Source organism: Trachinotus anak, unplaced genomic scaffold (genome assembly GCF_046630095.1).
Source record: "Trachinotus anak isolate AG129_WGS33_773 ecotype Australia unplaced genomic scaffold, CSIRO_AGI_Tana_v1 ptg000012l, whole genome shotgun sequence".
Lineage (NCBI taxonomy): Eukaryota > Metazoa > Chordata > Actinopteri > Carangiformes > Carangidae > Trachinotus > Trachinotus anak.
Genome location: NW_027273863.1, coordinates 16,960,325 through 16,985,388, shown reverse-complemented (window position 1 = coordinate 16,985,388; position 25,064 = coordinate 16,960,325). Strand labels below are relative to the sequence as shown.

At 40.1% G+C, this 25,064-nt stretch overlaps 3 protein-coding genes across 4 annotated transcripts in view; 2 read left to right on the top strand and 1 right to left on the bottom strand.

Annotated features, from left to right (window-relative positions):
- The window catches only part of rock1 (Rho-associated, coiled-coil containing protein kinase 1), a 30,760-nt gene extending 22,219 nt beyond the window's left edge, over positions 1–8,541 (top strand). The window contains exons 19-33 of one of the 2 annotated variants that reach the window (XM_071492092.1): positions 50–210; positions 313–497; positions 1,205–1,274; positions 1,367–1,470; positions 1,662–1,827; positions 1,965–2,058; positions 2,143–2,231; positions 2,319–2,510; positions 2,623–2,788; positions 4,368–4,438; positions 4,556–4,644; positions 4,796–4,874; positions 5,012–5,273; positions 6,034–6,241; positions 6,499–8,541. In XM_071492092.1, coding sequence (XP_071348193.1) covers positions 50–210; positions 313–497; positions 1,205–1,274; positions 1,367–1,470; positions 1,662–1,827; positions 1,965–2,058; positions 2,143–2,231; positions 2,319–2,510; positions 2,623–2,788; positions 4,368–4,438; positions 4,556–4,644; positions 4,796–4,874; positions 5,012–5,273; positions 6,034–6,241; positions 6,499–6,550 — 1,988 coding nt within the window. In that variant the 3' untranslated portion in view covers positions 6,551–8,541. The remainder of the gene's footprint in view (positions 1–49; positions 211–312; positions 498–1,204; positions 1,275–1,366; positions 1,471–1,661; positions 1,828–1,964; positions 2,059–2,142; positions 2,232–2,318; positions 2,511–2,622; positions 2,789–4,367; positions 4,439–4,555; positions 4,645–4,795; positions 4,875–5,011; positions 5,274–6,033; positions 6,242–6,498) is intronic. The other variant, XM_071492093.1, reaches the window with a different exon arrangement.
- A 666-nt stretch (positions 8,542–9,207) lies between these two features.
- On the top strand, positions 9,208–16,193 carry usp14 (ubiquitin specific peptidase 14 (tRNA-guanine transglycosylase)). Its single transcript, XM_071492095.1, has 16 exons — positions 9,208–9,391; positions 10,578–10,723; positions 11,342–11,374; positions 11,487–11,591; positions 12,484–12,587; positions 12,781–12,839; positions 12,947–13,077; positions 13,182–13,262; positions 13,375–13,457; positions 13,631–13,745; positions 13,852–13,917; positions 14,043–14,135; positions 14,228–14,356; positions 14,462–14,522; positions 15,065–15,172; positions 15,337–16,193. Exons 1-16 carry the CDS (start codon positions 9,376–9,378, stop codon positions 15,480–15,482), a joined length of 1,476 nt encoding a protein of 491 aa, XP_071348196.1. The 5' UTR covers positions 9,208–9,375; the 3' UTR covers positions 15,483–16,193.
- Positions 16,194–16,455: 262 nt separating this feature from the next.
- Positions 16,456–23,638, bottom strand: thoc1 (THO complex 1). Its single transcript, XM_071492094.1, has 21 exons — positions 23,499–23,638; positions 23,203–23,276; positions 23,018–23,078; positions 22,840–22,909; positions 22,156–22,274; positions 22,012–22,060; positions 21,827–21,922; positions 21,591–21,673; positions 21,425–21,498; positions 21,195–21,303; positions 20,925–21,059; positions 20,373–20,473; positions 20,194–20,260; positions 19,796–19,846; positions 19,594–19,664; positions 19,296–19,391; positions 17,788–17,853; positions 17,618–17,701; positions 17,327–17,474; positions 17,136–17,220; positions 16,456–16,890 (listed from the first exon to the last, which is right to left on the bottom strand). Exons 1-21 carry the CDS (start codon positions 23,544–23,546, stop codon positions 16,613–16,615), a joined length of 1,965 nt encoding a protein of 654 aa, XP_071348195.1. The 5' UTR covers positions 23,547–23,638; the 3' UTR covers positions 16,456–16,612.
- Positions 23,639–25,064: the final 1,426 nt, after the last annotated feature.

Genomic DNA, 25,064 nt, shown 5'->3' with positions numbered 1-25,064 from the left:
GTCAGTTGGCAGAAGGACAGAATCTCACTCTTTCATTTTGTTTCTCCAGCCGTTCAGCAGAAGATGTCTGAGGAGAATGGAGCGAGGATGAGAGCCGAGAGCCGGGTGGTGGAGGTGGAAAAGCAGTGCTCGATGCTCGAGTTTGACCTCAAGCAGTCTGTGCAGAAGATGGAGCAGCTGATGAAGCAAAAGGAAAGGCTGGAAGATGAGGTAAGTGATCCCTCCCTCTCAGCGTTTGCAGATAAATGCAGATAAATCAAACAAAGACGCAGCCGTGTGAGACCTCACCCCTCTCATGTCTTCCTCCTCCAGGTGAAGGCTTTGCGGATACAGGTAGAACAGGAATCGAGCAAGCGTGTCCTGGCTCAGAATGACTTGAAGAGCCGCATGCAGGAGGTGGACCGCCTCAGGTGTTCAGAGAAGCAGCTCAAACAGGAGATCAACACAGCACTAGAGAGTAAACGCTCGCTGGAGTTCCAGCTGGCACAGCTGACCAAGTGAGTGGTCTTTCCTGCATCACAGTGTTAAACAAAAATCTAAAATTGATTACATATGTTTTTTTTATATGTGTGTCGTCCACCCACTACTTAGATTAAATGAGACATTGTCTAGTTTAATGTGCATAAAATAAACAAACAGAAACAGCATATAAATTAGAATAAATAGACTAAACCCTTATATTATGTTTTCTAGAAAAATAGGAACATTTGAGGTTATCTGTCCCATTGTGCCAGTTGTTATTTTTACTCCCAAACAAACTGGCAGTAGCTCCAGCCAGGAGAGCTACTTTTCTGTTATTGTTGCACTGGCTGGTAATGCTCTTTGGAAGTCAAGGCGTAAATTGCCCTACAATTGCCTGCTCTTTTCAAATAAGTGCTATTATTCCAGTTTAAGGGATGATTATGCCAAAGCAGTTCTGTGACGGTGTTTACACCACAGGATTAGGGTTTACTCAGAGTCCAGCTCCATCCACTCTGTGGCTAATCCTCCGGCGAGCACGGCAGCCAGTGCTGCTGCTGCTGCTGCTGCTGCTGCTTGTGCTGCTGGTTGCTTTTACAACAGCAACTGACTTAGAGGCTGGCTCTGTTTAACTGGCTAATGAGTGTTGTTTAGAAAGTGCTCAAGCATGTGAATGTGGGAAATTAGCTAGATGCATGGATTTAATGAAGAAATGAAATTTTTTTTTTTTTTTTGTTGTCATCAGACAATACAGAGGCAACGAGGGACAGATGAGGGAACTTCAGGACCAGCTTGAGGCCGAACAGTATTTTTCTGTAAGTATAAGTCTCTCAGTCCCCCAGTGTCTCTGCCCTCTTAATTCAGTGTGAAAGCTATTGGTCTAAATGATCTGTCTGTTTGCCCTCAGACGCTTTACAAAACTCAGGTCAAGGAGCTCAAAGAGGAGATTGAGGAAAGGAACCGGCAGGTACAAGAGACTCATAAAAAGGTGCAGGAGTTGTGCAGTGAAAGGTAAGAAACTGAATTCCCTTCGTGCACAGTGCAGACCTGTGACTCATAGATTTTAACCATCCAAATGTTGACATTTTATGCCCTGTTGTGTGGTTAGATTTTATCCTTGTCTGATGTCGGATGAAACTGCCAAAAAAAGCTGAAGTGATGAGGATTTTATTTAACTAAATTTGTTTCATCCTGAAACAAAGGGACTCCCTGTCCGCCCAGCTGGATCTGACAGTGACCAAGGCCGAATCAGAGCAGCTTGCCCGGGCACTCCAGGAGGAACAATACTTTGAGCTCAGCCAGGAGAACAAGAAGGCAGTGACTAGACATAAGCAGGACATTGCGGAAAAGGAGGCTACCATTGCACGGGTAAGGAAAACCCTAAGTGCCTCCTCCAGCTCTTGTTTGTTTATTATGCCCCTCCAGCATGATGACAACATTTTCAGTAAGATACAATACAAATCAGTGCAATCAGAGAGAATAATAACTTTTACATGTCGGTGCAGCTTGAAGAATCCAATAAAACTCTGACCAAAGATGTGGAGAACCTCAGCAAGGAGAAGGCTGATTTAAATGAGAAGCTTCATATTCAGGAAAAAGGTACCATCCCTTTGTTGACCTTAATGTCACCCTGCTATATTGCAACTATGCTAATGTACGAGCTGACTCTCTTTTCCTTGACAGAGTATGTAGCTCAGAAGGAGGAGATTACAAGTGCAATCAAGGCCAACTTTGAGAAGGTCCTCAACACAGAGCGCACACTGAAGACTCAGGTAAAGATGTGCCTTTTTAGTCCAGACAGTAAAGACTGCTAATGCAAGCGAAGAATGGCGGCTGATTTATCTACCTCAATCTGTCAGGCGGTGAACAAGCTGGCAGAGATCATGAACCGCAAGGACATGAAGCTGGACCAGAAGAAGAAGGGCAGCACTGCCGACCTGCGGAAGAAGGAGAAGGAGAACCGCAAGCTTCAGTTGGAGCTTAACCAGGAGAAGGAGAAGTTTAACCACATGGCCATCAAGTATCAGAAGGAGTTGAGCGAGATGCAGGCGGTAAGTGAACATGTCAGGGTGCTAGAGGCTCACATGATCTAGATATAATTAAATTAAATATAATTTTTTTTACTTGTTTTTAACCAAAGTCCTGTCACTTTCCCACCGACAGCAACTGGCAGAAGAATGCACATATCGCAACGAGCTGCAGATGCAGCTGGACAGCAAGGAGAGCGACATTGAGCAGCTCCGGGAGAAACTGAACGACCTGCAACAGCGCATGGATAACTCCAGTGTTACCAGCCTGCAGACGGACGAGACAGACAGCAACATCGCGGGTAAGGTCACCACAGGGGGGGCGGGGGCACTGCTGCTTCCGGTGTTTACTCTGACACAAGTCTCAACCACATGAATTCTCCGCAGCTAAAAAGACTTAAAATTGTTACTTCAGTTAAAACCTTTTGTCCTTGTTGAAATCAGTGTGTTTTCCAGGTTTGGTACTTTTTTTGAAGAATGTATAATTTGTGCTTTTTGTGAGTTAAAACTTTCAGATTTGTTTTTCTATATATTTAGAACATAGTCGTGGTGGTTATTGAACAGCCTGCTCAACAAGGTGCTTGCGGTTTTAGGTTTGGTACATTTAGGTAGAAAGCTGCGCCAGTCGTGGATTTATTAGACCAGCTGCTGTACTCGCTACCAAATGCTGAGTAACAGTTGTTCAAAACGAATGAACTCATCTTTTCTAACATGAATACACTCATTCTAGGTCTGTTTTCATGTATTGCTGGTTTCTGTGGTTAAACCATTCTCTCTTTATTCCCCTCATGTCCAGTTGGTTCTCCTTGCTCTTCTTATCTTTGTAACTTCTATTCCTTTCCCTCTGTGAGTAACTGAGTGGACGAGTCCCCACTCTTGCCTGGCCTGCGCTGCAGCTGTTGTGTGTTTTTGTCTTTTTTGCCCCCGATTTTCTTAAGTGTTCTTTTGCCAGAGGTGACACAGCCATCTCTGTGGGGGGAATTCATGAAACACTTTTGAAAGAAGCCTTATTGAGTGGGAAGTAAAATGACATTTAGAAATTGTCAGAACAGCCTGAGCAAAAATCATTGACTAATATTAACGCAATGTTAAATGTCAATGCTGGCGAATGTGAATGTCAGCCCTAACGGTAAAATGACCACGTGAGATCAGAGGTTACTGACTACACCCTGTGTGGGGTTTACCACATCACTCTCAGCACCTTTCAAAATGTGTCTTGAAACTGAAAACGCTGTTTTAAATTCATGGCACTGTGCGCCTCAAACACTTAACACTCTTGTTTGGTTTTTTTTTTTTTTTTTGTGTCGGCATGTTCACCTAGAAGTACTGCTCGTTTTGGACACAGATTTCCCTCACAATGTCACACTTGGCAGACGAGCCCCTCTTAGTTCACTGTTCCTGTTTAGCTTGTGTTGTTTCAGCTGCATGCACTTGAAATTATAATTTTAACAGCAAATAATGTATACATCTGTTTCTATTAAAGGAGTGAGTGATCAAGCTAATTGGATGTAAATAAAACTAATTCCAGCTACCAAACTATTATTATAAAGCTATTAACACAATTATAGATAATAAAATCTTCCATGCGCTGTTAACATGCTGTCAGAAGGACTTAAGTATGTCTAATATTTTCCTCCTGCATGGGGAGTGTGTATCAGCAGCAGCAGCAGCATGGGAGATCTAAACTCATCCCTTGTCACCTGCTCCAGTGCAGCTACCTTTATGCTGGCAGAACTCCCTGAGGGGAGTGAAATAATTATGACCTTTGTGACTTGACTTTTTTTTTTTTCCCCCCCAGTTGAGTTTGGATTTAGTCACTGCATGATTACACACATCCACTACATTGATTTGTAACTTTTTCACATGTGGGCTGCTTTTCAGAATCCAGATTGGAGGGCTGGCTGTCCATTCCTAATCGTGCTAATATCAAGCGATACGGATGGAAGAAGCAGGTGTGTTGTGTTTCTTTGGCATTTCCTCTGTTCACCAGCATTTTGTCAAACTTTGTTCTGCTGCCAGCCCTTTGGACAATATCGGCCTTCCTTTCATTGTCTTTTTAACATCTGCAGTATGTGGTGGTGAGCAGTAAGAAGATTCTGTTCTACAATGACGAGCAGGATAAGGAACAGTCCAACCCCTCAATGGTACTAGATATCGAGTAAGTACTTTTTGTTCCTGTCGTCCGCTCCTTTTGACTGTCACAGTTTTCCTGAAAAATGTGTGCCACGAGAAAACGAGTGACGTTACAGATCATCAGTGCTGGCAGATTTACTGGTATGTGACTGTTAATTCTGTGTCTCTTTGTGCAGTAAACTATTTCATGTGAGACCAGTCACTCAAGGAGACGTGTACCGGGCTGAGACAGAAGAGATTCCAAGGATATTCCAGGTCGGAGGCTCTTTCCTGTCCTGGAGTTTCTCTAGATTTTTTAATTTCGCCTCCAACCACATCTTCACTTTTACACTCACTTCTGATGTCAAATGTTTTTTCTGACAAGGCGCTTCTTGTTCTCCCTCTGCATTCAGATTCTGTATGCCAACGAGGGGGAGTGCAGGAAGGAGGCGGACATGGAGACGGTCCCTCAGGGCGACAAGACCAACTGTCTCCCACACAAAGGCCACGAGTTCATCCCCACGTTATATCACTTCCCTTCAAACTGCGAGGCCTGCGCCAAGCCTCTGTGGCACGTCTTCAAGCCGCCTCCGGCTCTTGAGTGTCGCCGCTGCCACGTCAAGTGCCACAAGGACCACCTCGACAAAAAGGAGGACGTTATTGCTCCTTGCAAAGGTAGCCTGCCAACAGTCTTGTTCTTGTTGGTCTAAGCTGTGATGTGATGATGGACTAAAATAGTTTTAGTCTTATAGCTCTTATATATTACATAGTATACCTATAATTATTTTACAATTACAGCGGGTGAGCTGTTATTAACCGTAAAAGTTTCAAGGTACTTTCCAGTTGATAAATCCCTCATCTAGACATGAATGTTTAAACGTTGGTGGGATTCACAATGACTCTTGAGGTGTTTGAGTTACAAAGGTTATTTGCAGCTTTTATAACTTCATTTTACATAACATTGGAAATAAAAAAAAAAACAAAACTTTATTTTAAGTTGCAGGATGTATTTAGCAGCTACTTATTGTTCTTAATGGTGCATACGATTCAGTTCATTTGGTTTTGAGGACAATGTCTCAGCAAATTTAACTTGAACTTAACCATGAGGTAGAAGTCAAACAAATGATTGATTAGTCAATCAACAGAAAATTAATCTGTAGTGATCTTGATCAATCAGTTGAGCAAAAATTAAAAAGATTTACTGCTTCCAGTTCCTTACTTGTTTGCTGATTTCCCTTGTCTTCTATGATGGTAAAACAATCCTTTTAAGTTTTTGACTCTTGGTTGGACAAAGCAATTTACAGATCAAATGAATAATCGATTAATGAAGAAAATACCAGGCTGATTGATTAATAGTGAAAAGAATCCTTAGTTGCAGCCGTACAATCTTAATGTCATATTTGTAAGCATCCTCTTATCTTATCCCCCCCTACAGTAAATTACGATGTGACCTCTGCCCGGGACATGCTCCTGCTGGCCCTGACCCAAGATGAACAGAAGAAATGGATTGGTCACCTTGGAAAGAAGATTCCCAAGACCCCACCATCTACATTTTCAAGAGCCTCTCCCCGTTCTATGTCCACTCGCTCTGGGCCAAACCAGTCCTTCCGCAGGAACCCTAAAAGCAATACAGGAAAACTGAGGTAACTTGACAATTTGGGACTCATTTCTGTTGTTGTTGTTGAATATAAATATGTTTTTCTTTTTTTCAGTCACTAATGTTCAAATAGCTATGGCTAACTGCATGACCTAGAAGAAGGCACTGTTATATTATTTTAGGCAGTAAGTGAGGGTGTGCTGCAGTCAGAAGTCTTTTTTTTTTTTTTTTAATATCCCATCTGGTGGGCTGAGATGTGGTCAAGTCAGTCACATGACCTGCTGTTTGTCTCCTGTGTTGTAGCAGAGCGCAGTCCAGCCTCCAAGCAGCAGACACAACATCCAGCACTTGTTGACAGGAACTTCTTCAGAAAGTGTTTATATGTTTTTTTTGTTTTTTTTTTTTTAGCCTTTTGTCTACAGCTTTACAACTTGTCTATTTATTAATTGTGTTACTGGGTGCTTCTAACAAGAGACACTTCCTGGTTGGTTGGTCGACTCCTGGGCTCTTTCCCGTTGACACTTGGGGTTCTCGTTTTCTAATTGGCACTAATGTGTTGATGGGTTCAGTAACTAACTTGCTATAAAACTCTTGTTAAAATGGTCCACATTAAGGATTTTTACAATACCTGTCGAACGTGATGCAAAGGTGTTAACGGTGTTGCAGTGTCTGTAAACAAGCTTTTCTGTCGTACGTTGACTTAAATTAGATTTACTAACCAAGGTTAAGATACTGTCTTTCTTTTACTGGACACCTGTCTCTATTCTTTCTTTCAGCTAACCATCTGAACCATTCCTCATCCTCAAACACGGAGAAACCTGTATTACATAGAAAATTCATTAAAAAGAAAAAACATATATCGAAAAAAAAAACCAAAAAAAACATCGCTGGAAAATTGCAACACAAGTCAGACACAAGGCATCATGGACATTAAGAGGCCTGACACTCCCACCCCACCCTTCACCTTTCTTCAAGAGAAAACCATCAACTCAACAAACTTGCAGCTCTACATTTCTACCAGAAGATGGCACACTTGTCTCGAACTAAACATTGACAGTGCAGCGATATAGAGGGACTCATGTCATGGAGCCATTCTGTGTTTCATATTATATGACAGTTCTGATGGGAACGAGAAGGTAAAAGGGGGTTTTGCGGGGACTCCTGCAAGTATGTGTTCGGTTTAAGGTACTGTCATACAGGGATTTCGGATCTGCAGTGAGTGGTTGTGTCTCAGGGGTGGAAAATGAATATCTGTTTTGTAATTTCTTCCCCCACCTCGACAGATGCTCGAGCTAAATGCAAGCATACTTCTGTTTCCAGCTACAAAAAAAAAAAAGACTGATGCCTTCATCATGTTCTGGCCTTTTTGCCTTTATTGTTATCACTCTTCAAGTCACTTATCAGGTTTGGGACAGAGTATTGGGACACGAGTATTAGATGTTTTGAGTATTGAGTGAGGAGCATGCAAGATCATCATTTAAATCTATGCATTATTTTTATTATAATTATTTTTATTGCTCCAAGCCATAAGGAATATTCCATTGTAATGGCATATAGGAGTCCTAAAACTTAACTGATTTTTTTTTTTCTGTTTATTTGGTACATTGTAATATTTTTTTTTCTTGTATTGTTTATTTTTTTTGTAATGTATTGCCTTACATTGATTCATAGATAAATGGTTCAAAAGGAAAACATTAAGTTAACAAAATGTAAAACTGCACTGTTTGAATTGTAAATTATTTGTAGAAGACTAAACAGGTGTAGCATTTGGCCCACCTAGTGCCTTAACGTTTGGATATTGATTTTACTGCCATATCTGTTTGTTTGTTGTTTTTTTTTTTTCTCCAAAACAAGACAAATCTTAACTCTTCCATCATTTATTTTTTAAGAAATCGCCACACATTTGTGGTTTTATCGGAACATACTTTCTCTGGTTTGAGTATATAAAATATATATATTAGATTACCTCTTTATGGACACATTGCAATAGAGTTAGCGTGTCAAAACGAAGTCCCCAGACTCGGTTCATATCATATGACAAATTATGGGATGGTGTACTTAAAGCGAGCCTACCTGTGTCAATGATTGTCCTTGTTAACACTTACAACTTGCATCTCTAACAAGGTAATGTCCCGTTAATGCAGACCCCCCACAGTGTATATAATAAGAGAGACATAAGGATTATGGAATACCTCCGCAATCTTTTCATTTGTAACTTTTTGTTCAGTTAAAAAAAGAAAAAAAGCACTGGAACTATGATCTACTCTTGTCTTGGATAATTTGCATGGTTAATTGCATTGGAGTCCGCACTGATGGATATGTCAATAAACATATCTTTATCATTCATTGTATACTAGTTTTCACTGCCAATACCAATCATTGGTTTCATATTTTATCATCAGGCCATAAATGGAACCATCCCAAAACTAGGTTACTATCAAAGCAGAGTGGGCAACTGCCCCTAGGGCTCTGAAGGCTCCAGATTTAACTGTACCAGCTGATTTGTATTAGTTTAATTGAAAACTGGGGATGTGTAGTGCAGAAGCACAATATCTTAATTTTTAAGGGCTTTAAGAAGGGTTGTGTTTTATTTTCTAACTTTGAGGCCAAGTCTAAAGTGCTAAAATCTATTTAAATGACCTTTCATTATTTCAGTTTTGTGCTTACACATTGTATATTATAATCCAGTTCATGCTTAATCAAATTATAACACAGTTAAAGTTGGTCCAGGTAGTTTTTCAGCGTAGAAAAAGTGTTTGTAGTGGAATGAATATGGGTTATTTACAGGAATAGGGGCCCAGCAGGTTAATCCATCCGCGGTGCATCAATGGCAGAATACACAGGATCAGGTGGATTTTTTTTTTTTCATGTTCGGGGGTGTTGTGGCCTGACCAAGCATCAACAACAACAACAACAGCAACCCTGACCCTCATAAATACTGTAATCAATGTGTCTTCAAATGATCTGGGCAAAAATAATCTGGGTGTGTTTAGTCTGGGTGCGTTGAATGCAGCAGGGTGGCTTGCAGATGTTAGAGCGCATCGATAAGTTCCCAGCGTGTTGTTGCAGCGTCATTCTGTTTGAATGAAGTTCAGACTGAGAACTAGCCAACTCTTCATTCGCGCCCCGGTGGACTGAAACAGGAAAAAATAAGAGTTGAGGAAGTAAAGGTTGCCAAACATGCCGGTGTTTACAGGTATGATATCATTTTAACACAACACATTCATTGCCACGGACAAAGAGGACAAAAACACGAATACTTACACGTGTTTAATTGCAGTAGCGTAAATTACATTAGCTTGTTAGCTTAGCTAGCTTTAGCATGGTATGCAGTTAGCATGCTAACGGTAGCAGGTAGTCTTTCATCCTTATTAGGCCACTGGTGGAGTTATTTCATAAACAATATCTTGACTAGGAGTACATACAAAATTGTTGCACCGCTGCAACCGCGTTGCTGTTTGTTAGCGGTGTTTAGAGAATGTGTCAGGTGAAGCCGGCTATGCTAACTGCCATCTGACTGAACAACTAGCTAACTGTCAACTAGCTAGGTTAGCCATGTAACCGTTAAGTAGCTACTAAGGTTTAAGTAGTTGTTTAAGGTCATTGTGTATCATCATAACGTAGCCACTCTACTTGTTTTCCTGTAGTTTTCATCCATTTACAAGTCTAATTTTGAACGAGTATGTAAATAACGGAATCACGCTTTGCTAGCTCAGGTAGCACTGCTAACAAAGCTAGCCAAATCATGAGTGTACAGTCTGTAAGCTTTTAACTGCAGTTGCGGCTTTTTGGAGATTAACAGTGCTTGAAGAACAAGAGTTTGCTGTTATAAAATGACAGTCATCTTACATAAGTTTCTAAGGATTCAGCTAGTTAGGTTAGCCATGTAACAGTTAAGTAGTTACTAAGGTTTAAGTAAGAACCTTAGTAGGAAGAGTAAGAACGAGTATGTAAATAACGGAATCACGCTTTACTAGCTCAGGTAGCACTGCTAACAAAGCTAGCCAAATCATGAGTGTACAGTTTGTACGCTTTCTACTGCAGCTGCGGCTTTTTGGAGATCAACAGTGTTTAAAGAACAAGAGTTTGCTGCTATAAAATGACAGTCATCATAAATAAGTTTATAAAATGGATAATCGGTCACTTTATTGCATTAAATTGGCAGCCAAACAGCTGTATATTTGTTAGCTTTCACGTTGTGCTTTTAGCCCGACAGTGAGTTGGACAATCCGTTAGCTGCACGATTTCTTGAAAGGCTTTACTTCACCTAACTAAATGCTGTGTCATACATGGCAGCAGTTTGACAAAGTTGTGTTGTTTTCTAGCCCCAACCCTTTGCGGCTAACGTATTGATATGTGCTATTCCACTGTTTCTGTTTCAGTAAATGTGAAATGGGGCAAAGAGAAGTTTGATGCTGTAGAGCTGAACACTGAGGAACCACCCATGGTTTTCAAGGCTCAGCTCTTTGCCCTGACAGGAGTTCAGCCAGACAGACAGAAGGTCATGGTGAAGGGAGGCACTCTGAAGGTACTCATGTAAACAACAGTCAAGACTGTGGTGCTGAAGTGACTCCTAAAAAAATTGTTATGGCTTTACTTTTATTAAAATATAAAGCAGCATTCATTATATTTTCTAGTTGTCTACAAATTCCATGAAAAGGCCAAAACTAATAACTATCATATTAACTGACCCTACTTGTGAAAGAATTTTAGATAGAAAAACAATTAAAACACATTATTGAACCACACCATTGCATGCACTGACATGTTCCTTTATTATGCTGAATATGGGCACTGCTGTTCAATTTGAGATGATGCCACATATTTTACTCTGTCCTGCTGCAGAATATTCACTAGAGCATCAAATGTGTATTAATCCACAGATGTAAATAGTCCCAGACAAATACATTTAGTCTTGTTTGAGTAGTGCCCAGCTGTTTTAGAAATTTACCAAGCCTTTTTAAACACTGAATCTATACATCTGTGAGTATTTTAAAGAAAAAAAAGTAGGGAAAAATGGAGGTGGTACTGTGTGTCATAAGGTATTGAGAGATGTATTAATGCTTTGTTATGGTCTTTTCTTGGGATTTGTTGACAATTTAGAGCAGTTTTTCAGGAGCTAATCTATGTCTTGTGTCCATTCTAGGATGATGAGTGGGGAAACATTAAACTGAAAAATGTGAGTAGTTAAGCTTATTTTGGAAACATATACTGTAATAAACACTGCATAGTTTGTAGAGCATTTAAGAAATGAATTAGTACATTTTTGTATATTTCTATTCTTTTTGTAGGGAATGACTCTTCTGATGATGGGCTCAGCAGATGCCCTGCCTGAGGAGCCTGCTGTCCGGCCTATGTTTGTGGAGGACATGACTGAGGAGCAGCTGGCCTCAGCGGTGAGTAAGCCTCGAAATTACCAGTACACCCAAAACAAATATGGTGATTGTTGCTTTCTGTGGTGACGTGGCCTCTTTAGATGCGTTTTCATCAATGTGATGTTTACCAAGTAGAGAACATAATAAACTATATATATATATGTGTGTGTGTGTGTGTGTGTGTGTGTGTGTGTGTGTGTGTGTGTGTGTGTGTGTATGTATATGTTATATATTTGAGTGCATCTGCTGCTGAAAATGACATGTTGCATCACTTCTGCATATGTGTGGTTCAGGAAGAAATGTAGTCATGACAAGGAATTTCTTTTGTTATTGTCATGAATTTCTGTCATTGTTGACAGAATATTTTCTCTGAGGAAAGAAACGCAAAGTTCAGTATGAATTACTAACTGCTTTGTCACCTGATGCTGTGCTGCTGCTTGGTCTGCAGTCTCATCTCACTCAGGAAATGATCAGTTCCTCATAGCAGAGAGTCATGTTTTAAAGGGAAGAGACTTGCTGATTTGATTGCCTGGGATGTTGCCAGCATCAAGGGCTCTTCATTGAAGCCCACACAAATGTAATCATTTTATGTTAGCAGTTCCTCAAGGCAGAATGACTCACCATAGCTACTCAGCACTAATGGAAACTGTGGGGTACTTTAAATAAACCTGTTAATTACTGATATTTTCGAAAACCTTTTAAAAATGTAGAAAGGAAAAATGGCATTTTCTAGATTTTTGCAAATTATTTTTACATAGCTGTGCTATGGGAGGAACCTCCATCACTGGGAGTGGATGACATTACTCACAAGAAAATAATCATCAGTGTCTTTTAATTTATTATAACAAATATTTTTTGTTTGTATTTTACCTCACTGACTGTGGAGAAACTTATCCCACTTTATTATTATCAGATGGAGCTGCCCTGTGGGCTGACAAACTTGGGCAACACCTGTTACATGAACGCCACAGTGCAGTGTTTGCGCTCTGTGCCAGAGCTCAAAACTGCCCTCAGAAGGTGGGTTTTTTTTTTTGCTATTTTTGGGTCTAAGTAATATATTCAGAAGATTGGGACACTGTATTCAAAGTGGTCTACATTACTGAAATTAATTTTTTGAAATTTGCTCTTTGTCTTTCACTCAAAGACGTCAGTTTCTTTACCTTGTTTTTGTGGTTTTGCCCCTGCTGAAATCATCTGTCTCCTTTTACAGGTATTCAGGTGCTCTGCGATCTTCAGGGGCTAATGCACCATCACAGTATATCACAGCAGGTATGAGGCATAGTGAATCCCTAACCTTGTGAATACCAGGTATATATTTGTCTTAAATTTACAAACACATCTAAAATTAATGTTTATATATATATTTGCATCCTCAGCTCTTCGTGACTTATATGAGACCATGGACAAGACCTCGTCCAGCCTCCCACCCATTATTTTGCTGCAGTTCCTTCACATGGCCTTTCCACAGTTTGCTGAGAAGGGGGACCAGGGACAGTACCTCCAGCAGGTGAGAGACTCTTCACCACAGTTCTTCACTCAATATCACTTGAATTGATATAGCCATATCTCCTGTACCTGTGTTCACATAATTTGCTTTTGTTGTTCTCCCAGGATGCGAATGAGTGCTGGCTGCAGATGATGAGAGTGCTTCAGCAAAAGTTGGAGCCACTAGAGCCAGAGACTCCCATGGAGGTAAACCTTATTTTACTTTATCCTGTGTTGTTTTTAGAATGAACTGGTATGAAAGGATGTCTGTGATTGATAAGTTACGGAAAAATAACATTTTGCTTCTTTCAATATTTAGACGGAAACTGAGAGTGGAGCTGCTTCTGCCTCTACGAAGAAGAACTTCATCGACCAGTATTTTGGTGTAGAATTTGAAACTTCGTATCCTTGCAGTGTGCCTTTGTAGATGACCTCATTTTATGTCTTTGTCCAGTATGGTCTGAGTCATAAGAGCAATGTTGTAGTATCATAGTTGTGTTGAAATGAAGTTAGACCCAGTGAAGATCTCCGAGCAGCGTCACTCTCCCAGGCTTTTTCTTAACTCTTTTCTTCAGCATGAAATGCACAGAGTCTGAGGAGGAGGAGCCAATCAAGGGCAAGGAAAGCCAGCTCCAGCTCAGTTGCTTCATCAACCAAGAGGTCAAATACCTTGCAACAGGTCTAAGGCTGGTATGTATCAGAAAAACACAGAGACATATGGAAAACTGTCTCGTGGTTAGTTTGTCTTCTGGGTAATGAGGATCCAATAATGTTTCTGCCTGTTGTATCTCTGCAGAGACTGCAGGAAGAAATCACAAAAATGTCTCCATCCTTGGAAAGAAATGCCCTGTATATAAAATCTGTAAGTGTTTCTTTGCCTAAAAATTCCCTTGGACATTTGAAAGATTTGATCTTGTCTACATGCAAACTGGAGTTGGAAATTTATTTACCTTCTGGATATTCTTTTTAAACCTCCTCTTCCACTAGTCAAAACTCAGCCGTCTCCCTGCCTACTTGACTGTTCAGATGGTCCGATTTTACTACAAAGAGAAGGAGTCTGTCAATGCAAAAGTCCTTAAGGTTTGTCTTAAGTCACTGAAATCTCTTGTAACAGAGGTCACTGTTAGTAGCAGTTTAATTCTGAAACAATACCGTATTGTCTCTTTGTAAAGGATGTCAAGTTCCCACTCATGCTGGATGTCTATGAGCTGTGCACCGCGGAGGTCCAGGAGAAAATGCTGCCAATCAGGTCAAAGTTTAAGGAAGTCGAAGACAAGAAGCTAGAGAAACAGCAGCAAAAGGTAAGGCCAGTCTGTTAGTAGCAGGAAAGCTCCCACTTTTACATACTGTGTAATTGACAGTTCTGTACAGTGTATCACTTTTTTTTTTTTTTTTTTTTTGATCAGTTGATGAAGAAGCCAGATGCAGCAAAAGAAGTGAAATATGAGCCTTTCTCATTCCCTGATGGTATGTTGAGACATGACACTGACACCTTCTGTACACTTCTTCAACGGAGATTCCACCCAAGACACTTAACAAATGTTTTTGTCAATACTTGTTTCTAGAAGTTTATAAAATCTCACCACATAAAAGGAGAAACAATGCAATTGCCGAGCATAGAATAGTAGAAATCCTCTAATAAATATGGACATGTGTATACACACAATTTTTAAATGTGTTCAGCTGTCTGAATCATCATCATCATCGGGTTTTCCACCAATATTCAATATTTAACTATAAATCTGTTTACAAGAGGCACATGGCAGCTTTCTTTTACTGCTAAAACTAGTGCTTGTTGGACCTGACCTTTACAAAGGTCATAATTAAATGTTTTTTTAAAAGTCCCCCCAGGATATCATTGTCACAAAACTTAGTCCCACTACACCAAGTACTATACTTGACTGTCTAGTAGCATTTGAAGATGGTTTTTCCTTTTAACACTGTCCATATCAGTCAGTTCTGAACCAGACTTGAAGGAGTTGTAACATGCTGCTGATGTTTCTCTGCAGACCTTGGATCCAACAACAGCGGCTACTATGACCTGCAGGCTGTGCTGACACACCAAGGCCGCTCTAGCTCATCAGGTCACTATGTGGGATGGGTCAAAAGGAAAGAAGGTAACCAAAGATGTTTCACACTGTGGCATATTCGGCATGTTTGTGTTAGGACTTGTCATATCAGTCACAAATCATCAAAGTACACAGGAACCTACTCCTAAGTGTACACAGATGTTCAGGAACTCACTGTTTCCCCTTTTTCCTTTGGTCTCTCTCCCTGATAGATGAGTGGGTCAAGTTTGATGATGACAAGGTGAGTGTGGTGTCTCCAGAGGATATCCTGCGACTGTCCGGTGGTGGAGACTGGCATATAGCATACGTTCTACTGTACGGTCCCCGGCGCCTGGAAATACTTGAAGAGGAACAGTAGCTGTGGAAGATTTCCTAGAAGACAAAGACAACATCCAACACATACAAATTGCCATTTCCAAGCACTGTCTGCATAGATGTGCAATAAAACTGGTGTCTTTAAAGATCTGATGACCTTAATTTTTTTTGGTTTGTTTTTTGTAACCAACACGGATGCTTGTAAAACAAATTCTGTCAAATGGTGTTAAATATTAAATCACAGTGGGCTTTGAAATTGGAGATTGACAAGAGGCAATCTCTGGACTGGATCCTTGAAAGAGGTTTTTAAGTCTAGCTCTGCAATTTCATTAAATGTTTTATACACATTGTATATTTTTTAAAGCCTTTGATAAGGTGCTCATATCATAAAAGCAAAATATTCTCTTTAGTCATTTAATCAACTTGTACAAAAATGCCTAGCCAAGCTGTTGTTCTTGACATTCTGGCTTGTATCTTCTCAGATGTATTATGGAGATTTTCATTTAACACTGTAAAGATCTGTCCTCGTTTCACCTGTTGACCCTCTGGGAAATTTGGGTTCAGTCTAAGGTCTTAAGTGCTTGGCTTGCATCATCTCCTGGAATTGTTCTCAGATGTAGTGACAGATGAGCTTATTTCTGCCAAAATCTCACTAATGCTCTTTTGGGGGAAGTGTGTGGGGAACTGGTTCAGGACAGGTTGTCCTTGTGGTGAACTGTGTGCAGTTAAATAAAGACTTGAGATTCAACCATGATGGTTTACTCGAGAAGCCTTTGAACATTGTTCTTGCTGACACTGATTACAGACTATAACATCTATACCTTTAAACTGCTATGCTTCACTTTGTTTCTCCATGCAGGTTTCCTGTCACCCTGCCACAGTGTGTAAGACCTGGCCATCAACACTCTGTAATAAGTTATTGACTGACTGCTTTTCATAGGTGGTGAAAATAAACTGTTATACCAAATGTGAGATTCTTTTATGTGAGAATGTGATAATGAATGGTCTAATAAATGTTTTATTAGAAAAAAGAAAAACATTTATTGGATTTTCTACAGTGAAAAAACAGTTTTCAACTACATACAAAAATTTTAGTCTCCAATTGTTTTGGTATTAAAAAGGATGCGGCAACAATGTAATGGAGGTACTGATTGAAGTAATAAATGGTCTACTTCAAGCCTCATTGAGGCTATCTGCAATCTGGGAGAATCCCGCAGCATTGAGAGCTGTGATCAGGCTCTCCACTGTAGCTTGTGTTCCCTCTCTGTCCTGCCAGGCGACAAGCAGCAGTTTGGCCTGCATGTCAACATCTTCACTGTCTGTTTCGATCTCCCGCAACTCTGCCGCCTTCATCTCCAAATGAGAAGCCAGCGTCTTCCACTGAGCGCCCAGTTTGGCTGCTATGTCATCCATCTGCTGGTTTGTCACCAGCTTGCTCTGTATGCTCGGACCTGGAAAAAATAAAGACACAATAGGGAGGATAAAAATAGACTCCATCTACAAAGGATGGAAATGAGCGGATACGTGGTGGATGAGGTGATTTAATTATTGTAACTCGGACCTAAAAAAATAGAGGTCAAGCTGGGTTCAAGCTAATTTTCACATTTATGTAAGGGCCATTGCGTATGATTGTAAAGGTAGATGTGACCGTGATAGAGAGGATATCGTGATGAATGAGTGAATATTCAAAACTCACTGTCGTTGCTGTCCTTGAGAAGATTGTCACCATTATCATCATCATCCTCCTCTCCTGTCTTGATCTCTTCAGAAGGGATATCCTTCTGCATGTTGGGGAAGAAAAATTAGGATATTAGTTTCAACAGTTATTGTGGGCAGAATTTTTTCCTTACCAAAAAAACAAACAAACAAAAAAAAAAAAACCCTCACCGGCAATTCTTTGGCCAGTTTGCTAACCATGCTGTCTAGGTAGTCTGCCAGGCTCTTGAACTTCTGGTTAGTTGGTTGAAAGAAGTGTGGACTTCTCCTGGACAGCAGCCTCAGAGCACGCCAGCCATAGTTTGGGTTCCGTACAACCCTGCAGTGATTTACAGGAAGAAACAAAAGAAGAACACAAACAGATACTGAGAGGAAACCAGGAATTAGGCCCCAATGGTCCTGGACTTTCACAGAATTTTGTTCTTGCAAATTGACTTTCAGTCAGGACGTGAACCAACTTACTTGTACTCCTCCTCCACCATGTTAGCAGGGTCAGCCTGTTCAATGGCTTCTGCAAAGAATTCATCCAGTGATGGCATGAACTCTCTGGAAAAAAAACAAAAACAATTTATACTAAAGGCCGAATGTGATCGTAGATGGAAAAGTGCTACCTTGTTTTCCGAACCACTCACCTGCTGTCTGACTTGCAGGCGTCCATGTTGTTCTGGTTCAGGTTCCACAGTCGAGTCAGCTCATCACTAACAAAACACAGAGGAGCTTAAATTATGGAAGTAAACCTCAGACTTAACAGCTCCACTGACACTATTAAGTTCAATGGCATTTTAACTAATCCCTTGATATCGCTGGAATACTGAAATCACCTGAGAGAGTGTCCACTGTATCCACCTGCATCATTACTCAGTTGAGCTATGGCTCAGCCACAGCTTTTCATGGTGTCAATGCTCATAGAGTTTGTTTCGCACACACAGTATGAATATGTGCTGTATAACAACTTGCTCCATATTTCTGTTTACTTTAAGTACACAGGAGAGGAACTGCTACAGATATTATGAGCATCATTAGCCACCGTGGCTGAACAGACAAAGACGAGAGCAGCTGTGAGGAAGAAGAAGATGCAGCATTGCTTGACTGACAGTTGATGTCTGAAAATTGCAGTGCATAGACAGCACAATGGCAGGTTTTTTCAGATTTTCAGTGCGTCTTGCAGGAAACAAAAAGTCTGGGACATTTGCTCTTCTTTAAATTGACCTGCAAATTCACTCTTAGCTAATGGAAATAATAAAGAGGCCAAAGCAGTGTGTGTCTGTGGGTCTGTGCTGCTAACTTTATGTTGACCAATTTCATTTTTAAACCGCAGTGATGATATTTCTGCACTGAGGACATTTTGGACCGTCATCACACGATTTCAAAGGACTGTAGAAAGGTTAAGACTTGGTTATACATTTAGTTGTGATGGTTAAGGGGTTAGGGAATGCATTATGTAAATATGGGGTCCTCACAAGTGTAGAAAGACAATTGCTGGTGTGTATGTTGCATAGACAGAGGGATAAAAGGAAGAGGAGAGAAACCTGTTGTTCTGTTTCACAACCTTTGTCCTTCTTATCTGTCAAAGCAGCTGCCTCATCTGCTGCACACAGGATGTGGTACATGTGCATGTTGTATGTGTTGTGTTGCGTGTTGGTCCACGTCCAGCTCTGCTCACAGTGTAACTTTAATAATGGCACTGTAAATAGCAGATCACACAAACATGACAGAACGTGCGTGCTGCTCCGTGAGGTCGTACTGCTCATTTTAAAGATGGATAAATAAATATGGCTGGAGTGTGTTAACATTTCATACTTGGCACTAAACACAACGTGCGGCTGAGGTTGATGGGGATGTCATTTGTTTTGCAGATTTGGTGATAAACCAAAATACTGGTTTCATCCTGAGACGAACACGAATGTCTACATTTCGTGGCGGTGCATCTGATCGTTCTTGAAATGTTTCAGTCTGCATCCATCCCAATACCTGTTGTTTACTCTGTGGTATTTCTAAAGTTGATCAGAGCTCTCTGAGAAACAACCAGTACGATGCTTTAACAGGCGGACAAACCAAAAGCATAATGCCTCTAGCCATGGCTGTTGCCGGCACAGAGGCATAAAAGCAACTCTCAGCCCTGCTGTATTAGATTACATACTTTCCCATGAAGATCTTGCGGTCAGGCCCTTTTCCCAGGAAGTCTTCTGGAGCTTGTCTTTTCCTGGTGGGTCTTTTGGGTTTGTCATCTACTGTCCTGTTAAATAGGAAACAAGTGGATCCACCGGTCATTTTGACATGACAGCCCAAAGCTGACGGCATTCAGTTGTTGTAAAAAACTGTCTTATCAACATATAAATAAATAATGAATTTAAATTAAAAAATATATATTACATAAATAAATAAAATCAAAAAATAATTATTTGCCATAACTGAGTTTGAACTTCAGGTTGCTGTACCTTTCTTTCACAAAGCTTGGGCATCCCTCATTTTTCCAGCCATTCCAGTTCTCCTCTGTGTTGAGGATGTGCTGTCAAAAATGAGAAACATTTCTAGTGTAACTAATGTACAGAGAACTCTAACAATAACCTTTACAGAACGAGTGTGTACAGACAAACCTCATTTGACATTTAACATCAGTATAGCCAGAACATGGCTTACCTCAACCATGGTGGCAAACTTGTCTCCATCAGGAGGGATCTCTCTCAGCAGCTGCAACAGAACAGTGACAGATTAAAACAGGTTTGGGCTTATCTCTCTCTCTCTCTCTGGACTCCAGACCAGAAAAAAAAGGAAAACTGTCTAAATGACAGATATCTCAGAACCTCACCAAATCCAACCAAAGTTTTCGGCATGGCTAGATTCGGCTGGTGGTAAGTGGAAAAATGATTTTCCTGATTTCTGTGGGCTGAGTCTACCTACTACCTACTGGAGGTCTATAATGATCCAGGTAAATCTTAACATAAAAACAGATAAGCGAGTGAAGACAGTGAGACATGTTTATGAATTACAGTAGCTATTAGTGTCAATCATCTATGTCAATGAGATTTAGGACTGACCTGATAAACCAGTTTAGTTGTCTCCTCTATCCACGTGGTCTGGTCATCATTCAGGACACAGCTGGAGCTGTACAAGCACAAAGACATACAAAATATGAATCCCAATAACTGATTGATGTCTCTTTTCACACAAATGGAAAGTTTGTTTCATGTCCTACAAGGTCAGAGGAATGCCTCACCTTTTGAACTTGACCTGACCCTTCAGGTACTGGAAGAGAATGAGGTACTGAAGTAGAATGTGCCGCCTGAAATTGCTGTCACTGAGCTGCAAATCCATCAGCTGAGGAGACCAAAAAAAAATGATGTGGGAATGTTAAACCCATGTTTGTGCAAGACTATCTGTCTTTACAAGCAAAAAAACAAGTGAAGGCACGAGCAGAATAAATGTAAAACCTTAAGGAAAACAGTAATTTCAACACAGTGTGAAAAGAATGAATACATTGTAGTCTTGTCCACGGTAGGACAATTTTTTTTTTTTTGCAAAACTTTATTCATTTAATGATGTTTGTGTTGTTGATATTATTGTTGGATATTCACAAAATCACTATCATTTGCTATAACTTAGCAAATAAAAATATTAACAGTAGATTGTGTTGAAAAAATGAGACTACTACACCAGATTACTGTTTACAGCATGAATTCAAATGTCATCCAGCTTGATCAGTCTCAAAGCCAAATAAAAAAATAACACTAACTGTAAATAAATCCAAGTGTAAATATCATTGTCTCACCTTCTCACTTGTGAGGAACTTGGCAAAGTAGACATGTTCTCCTCCAGATGCTCTCAGCTCCTCCAGTTTCCTCTTGGAGGCCTGCATGTCATCCAGCTTGTAGCTCTTGAACACTGCCAGCGTCTCATCTGAGTACTGAGCAGGACAAGCAGGAGTTCATGTTAGCAGCGAGTTGTTATTTTCTAACATCTGCTTTGGTGTTCGTTATGATCTGACAAATGAACAGTGAGGGAGAAAACGTCTTTCTGCTTTTGTGGTCAGGTGTTTCACCTTAAGGAATGTCATCCAGGAGAATTTATCGTAGCACTGCACAGGGTTTCTGAAGTAGTCCTGCAGTGTCCAGAACTTCCTGTACAAGTTGTAGTCGATCGGAATGGAGCTGGAAATGAAATATGATTCTATTTTAATGAAAACAGGTGCAAGCCAAAGTGTCATTTAAATAAAAATAAAAAAACACATGAACAAACTTCATGGTGTATTATAGAAAGACTTAAACTTACCATGGTGCAGGAGCATCATCCTCCCCCATCTCTCCCTCCTCCACCTCCATACCATCCTCCTTTTCTTCTGTGTGCTATAAACATGGAACCATAAAATTTAATCAAACTGAAACTTTTAGATTAAATTCAAAATGCTCACAATCTTTATCAGCTGTTGACATTTTACCTTCTGGCCGAGAGTACTGTCTTGTTCATTTTTATTGAACACTGTTATGTTGTCCAGATTAAACTGGCTCTGTAGATTGAGACCTGGGAAAACCACAAACAGAACAGAACAAGCATGTAATAAGAGACGCATGAGCATGGTTGCCAGACATAATGAACTATTTATTGTAAATTGCTATGAGGGGTTGTTATGGTCTTATTCATTTCAACACAATATACAGATAATGCTGTTCTCACCTGATTTCTCAGACAGAGGGAAGAGGCGTGCCAGGAAAAGCTGGATTCGCCCACAGAATACTGTATTCTGAGATTTGGATAGCCTCCTCAAAAGATCTACATAGGCAGAGAGGTGTATTACAAACAGTTCTGTCTGCTAAACATTAAAGTCTGGTTGATCTACAAGTGTGAGATATGATCTTTACCATTACACATCCTCAACAAGTAGTTCTTCCCAGCAGTGTAAAATGAGTTCTAGGGAAAGGGAGAGAACATAGTGATCACATGATCTAGATTATGTTTGACAAATAATTTCAACTGCCTTTATAGAGAGGTTTTAGCTTATTTACCGACTTCCAGGTGGAGACATTCTCCTCAACAAAAGAGAATATTTTGTCACACTGGTCAAGAGGAAGGCAGTCCAGTACATCTCCCAGCAGAAGGAAAGGTGTTGTAGCAGAGCAGATACCTGCACGGAGAGAAAGAAAGAAGATGGTAAAAGTTTGGTCACCGCAAAACTTAAGCTTTGGGTGCAGTAAGAGACCTCGCTCCTATGACTTAAGATAATAAAACACAATGGCACAATAGCAGTTCAGTCAGTTTTCTTAGAAATAAATGCTTTACAATCATTCAATAACAACAGTTTCTCCAAACCTGATGGTTGAGTGAATCAGTTTGTTTGTCATCAGAATTATATTCTGTTCTAAATTTGCTTGGGTAGTGTGATCCATGTAATGTTTTACTGATCTTCTGTCACACGAAATACATCACTGTTTTTTTTTTAAAAAAATAGGAATCTCTTAATGATGGCATTTATGGGTATAGGTTTTGTATAGGCCGCTTTTAGTGTCTCAGTTTTAATTTTGTGTTGAACACATTGTACTTTCTTTTCTTTTAATCAGGAACATGCAGAGTATGTGGTATTCAGCAATGATTTATCTTTAATGTCAGCCGCTTCAAGTCTTTATTGTATGTAAGGATCCTGTGTGTAATCAAACACCATCTAACACTAGTCAGCTGAATGAGAAGCATACCCTCTGTAACGGCGTCAATGCTCAGGTAGATCAGAGACAGGTAGTCATCACAGCTCGCCTTCTGTTCAATCTGCAGACAAAAACACTTATTTCACACTTTCATGTTCCATCATAAATCAGATTATATTAATGAGGTTGACTGAAAAAACTAAAAGTAAACAGGCATGAATCTACTTACAATCTGATCACCAAGAACGCTCCTCAGAGCCTGGTCAAGTGTGGTTTTCTTCTCCGTCTCACTGTAACATAGGCGAAAAACAGGTGATTACTACACATGCATGGCTCAGTTACCCGACTAATTAAAGAGGCTAATTAGGTGTATTTATTACCTATGATTACAGATGCTAACTAAACATTACTTACTTGCCGGAGATCTGGTTGAAAGCGTTTATCAAAGGTTTGCTGGTTTTACCAGCTAGGGCAAATCTGGCAGAAGACTGTAGGTGTGTGAGAGAGAATGAGAAAACATTTAAAAGGGAAAATACATCGTTAGAGAGCGGTTATGTTAGCTTAGCTAGCATCTGCTACCTGCTATGATAACAGTACGAGAAGAAGCTTCAAGTTGGAGAAACAAGCGCAGCAGCTAGCTATGACTTACATTACGACACACGGCATGTAATAACATGTGCACAAGAAAAGACAATTTAGCGATTTCTCACCGTAAATTTGTCTTTAGCCTCGACAAAATTAAATGAGGACGGCGACATCTTTGCACATTTGAAACCGGAACTGCCACTAAACTCTTTCCGGTTTCTTCCGCTGTTGGGAGGGGTGCATTCAGGAGCTCTCCGACGCAGGGTTGAAACTGTTCATAAGAATATATAAAGAAAGAAAAGGAAAAGGGGATATATAAACAGGAAAATGTTATTTCTGTTAATAAACAATTAAACATATATTTAATACTTGTACAATGTGTATTTTGCCAAAGTTACTGATAAATGCATGAATTTGTTCAGTTACTAGATCAGACCTGATGGCGGTACCACCTGAAGAATAAAACACTGAATACCTTACTTCAAAAAACACGCTGTCCTCAAAATCAAAGGGTTTGAAACTGTCATATCTTGGTGTGCAAGACATGGTTCTGAGCATGATATTACTCAAACATGTTTATATTTGGTGATATTGAGGGTTACAACTGAACCATTTATCCCCAACTTCACTCTCTCTGAAAGGCCTGAGTGAAATGGAAGGGGACATAATTGGTGTCACTTTAGTTTGCTAGTTATTGATATAACTACAGTGTGGCCATCAGAGTGACCATAAGCATGTAGGCCTAAATCCAAATTAGGCCAGAGGGCGGCAGTGTTGCACACCATTTATGCCCACTATAGTTGGACACACTGCTGTGTTTGCCCCTTTGTGTGTGTGTGTGTGTTTGAGTGAAATCCACCCTTTCCTGATGATGATCCCTGCGGCATTTTACATCATATGAACATGCAATCACTGAAAACACACTTGACATGACATCTATCTTACTGTCCCAATGCTATAGATTTGTTTTTAAAACTAAAAGGTTCTCTCTTTTACTTATTAATTATTGGCACAATAATGACACACTGTGTATACTTAATAGTTAAAGATCCAGTTAGGGACAGGCCTAAGGTCGTTTTTGCCATTAAGTGTTTATGAGAAGGCTTCACAGTGGTCACAGCAGTCATATTTGAGTTTTTACCTGTGTGTTTGTCAGTGCACCTTTCCATGTGTAGTGGGTGTACAATTTAAAGTACAGCTACTGAGCTGCAGGGCATGAATTCTTTGATAGGATCTACTGTTCAACAATGTCACACAGCACATAAAAACCAATGGTGCATTACACTGTGACATCATTAAAGGTTGCGTCCATAAATGTTTGATTACATAAATTCAAGGTCTATGCACATACTTGATTTAAGTTTAAGTTGTATTTAAACACCTTACCGATGTAAAAAAAAAAACTTAAAAACATCATAAAATATTAATAACATTACTTTAGTTGTTGCCAAGTGTTAGTCTGTAAATTAAAAACAACCTGTTAATCATTTGAGAGTGATGGCAGGTTCCAAACCCTTGTTTGGATTTTGGTGGTGGAGCAACCCCCTGGTTTACATATGAATCATGGACTGTGCCTGTAAGTTTGACAGAACCAATGTGAAGACTTTGGCCTGTTTTGATGTGTGTTTACCACCAGGTTCAGGGGTTAGGACCTTTGAAGTAGTTTGTTGTAGTGGGACCATTCACCCTCT